The sequence below is a fragment of the Rattus norvegicus genome, chromosome 12 (genome assembly GCF_036323735.1).
Source record: "Rattus norvegicus strain BN/NHsdMcwi chromosome 12, GRCr8, whole genome shotgun sequence".
Classification (NCBI taxonomy): Eukaryota; Metazoa; Chordata; class Mammalia; order Rodentia; family Muridae; genus Rattus; species Rattus norvegicus.
This window is the reverse complement of record NC_086030.1, coordinates 20,926,062-20,933,226: the sequence shown is the minus strand read 5'-3', so window position 1 is coordinate 20,933,226 and position 7,165 is coordinate 20,926,062. Positions and strand designations below refer to the sequence as shown.

Sequence of the window (7,165 nt, the reverse complement as noted above, 5' to 3'; positions counted from 1 at the left end):
TGTTATTGGGGCTGGCTTACAGATCATTATCATAGCAGGAAACATGGCAGCAGGCAGGCAGGCAGGCAGGGTGCTGAAGTAGAAGCCAAGAGTTCTGGATCAGTGGGTAGCAAGAAAAGAGAGAGAGAGACTAGGTCTAGTTTGAGTATTGAACCCTAAAGCCCGCCCCCAGGGACATAGTTCCTCCATCAAGGCCATACCTCCTCATCCCTGCCATGTAACACCACTCTCTAAAGACCAAGCACTCCATCTATGAGCCTTTGGGGCCCATTTCTACTCAAACCACCACAGGTCATGAGTCACGCACAAAGCCTATGATCACCGTGACTGCGTGTTTGCATGGGGCTGTGAGTGGATATCGTATAGACCCCGCACTGCCTTGGTGTGAGAATAGGGCAGGGCTTTGGCTGTTGGCAGGTGCCAGCACGGGGACTCAAGATAAATGGTCATATGATCACCTGGAACGTCTAAGACACCACACAGTCATCTTTGGCCACTTCTGCCAGAGCATTGGAGACAACTGCTGTTTTGTCCAAAGACTCTGCTTTTTGATGGGTAAGCTCTTTCCTAGGAAGGGAACCATTCCCTCCTGGAGGCTGCTAATCAAGAAGTAAACAAAGTCTCAAGTTTCAGACAGCTCCTCAAACTTACAGGCTTCACAAGGCCACTCCCAGGGTAACACAGACAGTAACATTTGCTTTCGCAGGGCAAGCCGGGACTCATCTTACAGGGAACTCCAAGACTGCAGCTTTCCTGAGTGTCACCCATTTGAGTCATGTTCCTATAGGGAACCCCAATAAACTCACTGCTTCACTAAATTAAACCTAGGTCCTGCCTAGGGTGAGTTCATTCATATCTCCCCAGGAAAGGACACATGACACAGAGATAAAGGAGCCTAACTGAGAGGATGGTTCTGGGATATCAAGGTGTACAGTACTCAGCATCCCTTTGCCTTCTGGCAAGTGTGAACTCACATCAGCCTTCTAGAACTCTCCAGAGGGAAAAAAGATTCTCACTAGAAACACACATGTACCCTGGCAAGGCAGTAGACAGGTCAGGAGCCTCTGGGTAGAGTGGTCAGCCCAAGCCTTCTAGTGACAGGAAGAGGGTCCAGATATGAATGTGTTCAGGGGTCTCCTTTGATCCCTTTACACCCTTGCCTCTCGGCTCTGATTTTCAACGTGTACAGAGTCTGTACCACCTCCTCCAACCCGGTTCACACAGCTCCCTATGACCCAAACCCTACACTGAAACTCAAATCTGAGGGGATCGTGGGAGGGGCCACACAGGCTGTCCCCACACTCCCAGTGCTGCATAGGAACCCCTAGGTGGAGGAACCCCAGCCCTGTGATCCAAAGACCTAGGCAGGAGTATCTCAAGATTTAGACCTGCCTAGACCACATTGTATGGCTTTATGTCAATAAATTAATACAACAGGGCTGGGGAGATGGCTCAGCAGCTAAGAGCCCCTGCGTTACCACCACGAGGACCTGAGTTTGGATCCCGAAGACACATGAAAGAAGTCAAGTATGGTTGAATGTGTGTGTGTGTGTGTGTGTGTGTGTGTGTGTGTGTGTGTGTGTGTGATCCCAGTGCTGTGAAGGATGGGGACACAAAGGTCACTGGCACTGGTGGTTGCCAGGGTACCTCCAGGTTCAGCATGAGACCCTATCTCAAGAATATGGAGAAGGAACATGATAGAACAGGATACCCAGTGTCTTCCTCCAGCCTCTGCCTGTGGACACAACTTTTCTGCGAGCACACACAAAGTCTCTGACTTCTGCTAATCTTGCTTAGTGCCCCCCCTCCAGCTTTAAGCAGGTGTTAGACTTTAAACATTTTCAACATTCTTACCCGTTAGCAGCATTTTATTTTATCTTATTTTATTTTATTTTATTTTATTTTTTATATGTGTTTGCCTTCCTGGATGTGTACCACATGTGTACAGTACCCAGGGATGCCAGAAGAGGGCAACAGATCCCCTGTGACTAGAGTTTATAGATCGCTGTCTGACATCATTTGGGGACCGGGAGTGGTATCCAGGTCCTCTGTAAGAGCAGCCGGTTCTCTTTACCACTGAGCCATCTCTCTAGCCACTCTCAAGTTGTTGTTGTTGTTGTTGGTGGTGGTGGTGGTGGTGTAGTGATGGTGGTGGTGATTTGGGTTGTTTTTGTTTGTTTTGAAATAAGGTCTCATGTATCCATTCCAGGTTGACCTCCAAACTCACTGTGTAAGTGAGGGGACCTCGAACTGCCTCTTGAGTGCTAGGATTGCCTGTGTTCAGCTCTACAACATTAATATATTCACAGTGCTATGGCCCCATCAGGCTGTCAAAAATTACCACCATACCACCATCCCCAACACATCAACATCCCCTAGTCCCCACAACCTCCGTTCTAACCACATCTGTCTGTTTCAGCCACCATGAGTTAAGCTGAGACTTTCGTGTCACATTGATTTTTATCCCCTAACATCCTCGGTCTCCCCGACACACATGACACGGGCCACACATCATCCCGGGCCTACAGAGGAATAGGCAGAGCTCCTGTAGAAGACACTGTGGGAAATCATAGCTTTGGATGCAATAACAACAAAGGCTTTGGCAAAAGAAGGAAAAATAAGCCAGTCGCAGACGGGTTTTGTCAAAATCAAACATGTTAAGGGGGCTGGAGAGATGACTCAACGGTCAAGCCATCTTTCCTTCAGAGGACCCAGGTTCAATTCCCAAGACCCATATGGCAGCTCACAAAACTGTTTATAACTCCAGGGGACCCAGTGCCTTCACACAGACCTACATGCAGGCAAAACACCAATGCGCATAAAACAAAAAATAAATAACTCTCTAAAAATAATTGTAAAGAATTGAACATATTAGAGTCCCTGGAAGGGTGCTATGAAGCAAGTTGCAACCCAGCGCAGGAGAGAACATGAGCAAGTTTCATGTCTGACAGAAGATCCGCACCCTCATCTGATGCCATTATGTTTCTGACCAACTGCTCTCCGTGTGTCTTGCAGTTTTGGTCTGTAGTCTCATGTTACATAGAAGACTCCCCTCACTCCCTCTGTTCCCTGTTATCCTTCTGTCATCCCTTCAGGCCTCTGAGGTGGTGCTATATTGTAAAAATATGACTGCATAGTAGCTCTCCTCACAAGGCAAAGATGGCTGCGTGGCACCAGCCATCCCATCTGCCTTCCTCACAGTGTTCCTTATACTCTTCCCTTTGGAAATCAATTTGTATGTCTTCCCTTGGTTCTGAGTGAGCCTGTGACTATGGGAAGGAGACAGTGTCATCACTAAAGCAGAGTCATAAGGCCCTGCTGCATCTACCTGGTCTCTCATGTGTGTTCTATGAGTCAGACTGTGAAGTGGGCAAACTTCTGAATCCAGCGTTTTCACTGGTCTTTTGCATATCCCCAGAGGCCCTCAATTTTTACCGTCTGTGTAAAACGTCTACAGCGTGGATACTACATAGTTTTCTCAACCTTACGTCTGTTGAAAGGTGTGTTTCCAATCAGAAGTTGTTTGCTGTAACTCTCCTCCGAGCCTCTGGTGCTGATTTCTGGTTTCTGCGTGGCTGTGTGTAAAGGTATATTATGGGATAACTGGATCAAATGGTAATCCTGTGTTTTTGTTTGTTCGAGACAATTCTCACTGTATAGAGCAGGCTGACCTGAAATGCACTATAATCCTTAGTGCCAGGATTATAGTTCTGTGTCACCATTACTGACTACATGTTTGATTTTTAAAGCGATTGCCAAATTGTTTCACAGAGGGGCTATGTACTTTACTTCTCCCAAATTCCTGACTCCTCTTGGTGAGTGTGGCTTGGGCTGGGGCAGTAGTCACACCACCACTGAGGCACAAAGTAGCCGGACCTGGTGCACTCAGGCTTCTCCAAAGAGCGCCTCAGTGTTATCCACCTAAGCGGCCACTTGTTACCAGAGAAGGAGTAGCACTAGGCTCCAACAACCAAGTAAAGGTGCTGCCCTGAAGGAGAAAACTACCCAAGGCTAGCCCTGGCCTCTCATCTCTCTGGGTTCACAAATATGGTTCCCAGTCTGGCGTCTGTAGATTGTTGGAACGAAGTCTCTAGGATGCCCTGAGTCCCCAAGACATCATCCCACCTCACCATGGTCTCCCAATTTGACTCAGATGCCTCCTCTCTATACAAACACTTTACCCACCCTCCCAAGCCAGAGAGCCAAGGCAGAGGCTCAGAAAAATTTCGGTGACTTCAGAGCACCCAGGAGAGGCGATTTCTAGGCAGGGATGGTCCACCGAAGGAGGGCTCAGGATGCTGGAAGAAACCCTGGGCCTTGGATCTCTAGTCATCGGCTACCTGGTACAATGGGAAAACGGGGAGCCAGGTTGGGGCAGGAGCCCTATCTGCCTGGACCAGTCTTTGATCTCTGGGTGGGGCTGAGAGCGGCCAGCTTATGTCCTGTGGGAGAGGGAACAGCAGTTCAGCTCTCTAGGACTGGCTCCCCATTCATCACCTCTGGCTGTGGGTGCAGCAACGAGTGGAGCATCTGCATGGAACTCCAAGGGCCCTGCAACAGGCTCAGGATTGGCCTCAGGGGAGGACGGACAGGAGTTGCCCTGACTGCAGAACCAGACCACCCTCATGGCCTCCTTTGCCTGAAGGTCAGAAGGTGGCGACGCTCCCCAACTCTGCTTCCCACGCTGTGGTGGCTGGGGACAGCCCCCTGCACTGGGATTGGACGCCAGAGAACCAGGCGGAGCAGGCGAGGACCCCAGAAGCCCAGGCTCCCTGCGCCCTGCACTCAGAGGCTATTGGCCCAGCTAAGAGAACCCAGGGCTGGGCCCAGGCGGCCGGCGGCCAGCACGGAGGAGGAAGCGGCAGCGGCGCAGCACACAAGCCAGTACAGGGCCGCCAGGATGTTTGACAGCTCACAGTACCCCTATAACTGCTTCAATGATGACGCTGACGACTATCCTGCCGGCAGCGCCGACGAGGAAAAGCGGCTCACAAGGCCAGCATACAGGTGACCCGGGGGGCAGGTTTCAGGGGTCCCACAGGAGCGGTAGAGGTCTGTGTCACCAAAACCTCACCAAGACCAGGGAGAGGTGGGACTCATTCCTTATGGGGATCTCTAATGAAGGACTCGTTCCAGCGCACTCTGGAGATAGCTACCGGGCAGGGAGGGGGGATCCTCCAAGTGCTGACCAGGTTAAAAGTGGGGTCTGGGTAAAAGTAGAGAGCTGTGAGATTAACGAACCACAGCTTCTTCTGTACCCCCAATACCCCACTGGAGTTTGGGGAGCCAACAGGCCCAGGGCAGTTTTGCAGGGTCCCGCAGAGTCTAGAGGGTATCAGAGACTACAGAGGGTTTCCAGGGTTCCAAAGAATCTCGGGGTTCACAGGGTCTCAGGATTCAGAGGGTCTCAGAGGGTCTCTAGCGGGTGTGTATGTTGTGTGTGGGGAGGTGGTGGGTTCAGATGGTAAAGAGAAGAGAGTTGCAAAGGGACCAGGGTTCTGCAGAGGGTCTGGGAGACGGAGACTCCAGAGGATCTTGGGGGACTCCAGAGGCTCCGTAGAGGCTTCAAGCCAGCCTGTTGAGCTCTAGCAGGTCATTGGGGCTCCAGCGGATGGAGGTTCCACCTGGTCTCAAGGGTTCCAACCAGTCTCAGGGCAGGTCTGACTTCACCAGCGCTTCTGCAGTTCAGTGCCACCCTGACTAATGCAGCCCCTCTGTCTGGCACCCCTGGTCGCAGCTACATCGCTCTCATCGCCATGGCCATTCAACAGAGCCCCGCGGGCCGCGTGACCCTGTCAGGCATCTACGACTTTATCATGCGCAAGTTCCCCTATTACCGCGCCAACCAGCGCGCCTGGCAGAACTCCATCCGCCACAACCTGTCGCTCAACAGCTGCTTCGTCAAGGTGAGCCCCTCCCCCGCCCGCTGCACACAGTGTACCCCCGAGTGTCCCCAGTAGTCCCTTGTGACGGGCAGAGTGGCGGGGTAGCTGGTTTCACAGCCAGCGCCAAAGTTCCCTTCTAGCAGATTCCCGCTGCCCACCCCACCCCTGCTCACACTTGCCTGAGGTGCGTCCTGCCTCGTGTCTGGGGACACTCACTGAGCCTCACACTCCCGCAGGTGCCACGGACCGAGGGCCACGACAAGGGCAAAGGTAACTACTGGACGTTCGCGGGCGGCTGCGAATCCCTCCTGGACCTTTTCGAGAATGGCAACTTCCGTCGGCGACGCAGGCGACGCGGCCCCAAGAGCGAAGAGGCCCCGGGTCCCCTCCAGCCAGCAGCCCGCGGGTCCCCGGGCCCCGATGGCACGCAAGCCCCAGATCGCGAGGCTCAGGCAAGGCTTGTGACACACAGAGACATCAAATTCAGCATTGACTACATCCTATCTTCCCCGGACCCTTTCCCAGTTCTCAGGTCGTCCTGCCACTCACAGGAAGCCAGGTACCCGACTCTGGAGCCCCAGCAAATGAGCTTCCAGTTTTGGGCAGCATGAGGTGGCCTCTGGGTCTCTGCCCCGGTGGCTGCTGCAGCCAGTTGAGGACTCTGGCCTGATTCTCCCCTGAAGGCAGGACTTGAACCAGGTATTTTGAATCAAGAACCCCGACATTGGCACATCTGCCTATTTCTTCACAGACTGTCCAGGGAGACTCAGTCCTTCATTTGGAGAGATATGGAGACCTTCTTATAAAAGGTATTTATGGTGATGTTGTGACTTTATAAAAAATAAAAACAGATCTCTCGCAGGAAAGCCCGACTCAGACTCGGCTCCACTTCAGGATTTGCTGTGGTCTCACTGAATGCTCTCCTACATCAAGCAGTAAAATCACCCTCTGCTCCCCAGAATCAGGTAGCACTTTGTTCTCCGTCATGTGGCAGATGGCTCCAAAATTAACGTGTACTCAGTAACGTTAATTCCTGGATAAGGAATTCCCTGTCATTAAAAATAATGAGGTTTAAAGCTGTGAAGACTGAATCTATCCTGTGTTACTCACCCCAAGGCTTATAGTGATGCCAAGCTACGAGAGGCATAACCAGAAGCATCCCGTGTTCTCGGCAGAAACATACTTCCCAGAGCCGGCATGCTGACACAGGCTTGTCATCCCAACACTTAGGAGGCTGAGGCAGGAGGATTATAAGTTCAAGGCCTGACTAGGTAAAATTA

General features: G+C 51.8%; 1 protein-coding gene across 2 annotated transcripts; it reads left to right on the top strand.

Moving 5' to 3' along the window:
- The first annotated feature begins 4,333 nt into the window (after nt 1-4,333).
- Nucleotides 4,334-6,961, top strand: Foxl3 (forkhead box L3). Of its 2 annotated transcripts, none has more exons than XM_063271735.1 (3): nt 4,334-5,089; nt 5,738-5,906; nt 6,122-6,961. In XM_063271735.1, exons 1-3 carry the CDS (start codon nt 4,938-4,940, stop codon nt 6,494-6,496), a joined length of 696 nt encoding a protein of 231 aa, XP_063127805.1. In that variant the 5' UTR covers nt 4,334-4,937; the 3' UTR covers nt 6,497-6,961. The 2 variants fall into 2 exon arrangements, with proteins under 2 accessions (XP_063127805.1, XP_038945901.1); XM_039089973.2 differs by having other exon boundaries at nt 4,901-5,007.
- Nucleotides 6,962-7,165: the final 204 nt, after the last annotated feature.

Coding starts and splice junctions, on each gene's coding strand:
- Foxl3 (XM_063271735.1), top strand. CDS start 4,938: ATGATGACGCTGACGACTATCCTGCCGGCAGCGCCGACGAGGAAAAGC. Junction 5,090..5,737: donor CTCACCAAGACCAGGGAGAG/GTGGGACTCATT, acceptor CCCTGGTCGCAG/CTACATCGCTCTCATCGCCA. Junction 5,907..6,121: donor TCAACAGCTGCTTCGTCAAG/GTGAGCCCCTCC, acceptor ACACTCCCGCAG/GTGCCACGGACCGAGGGCCA.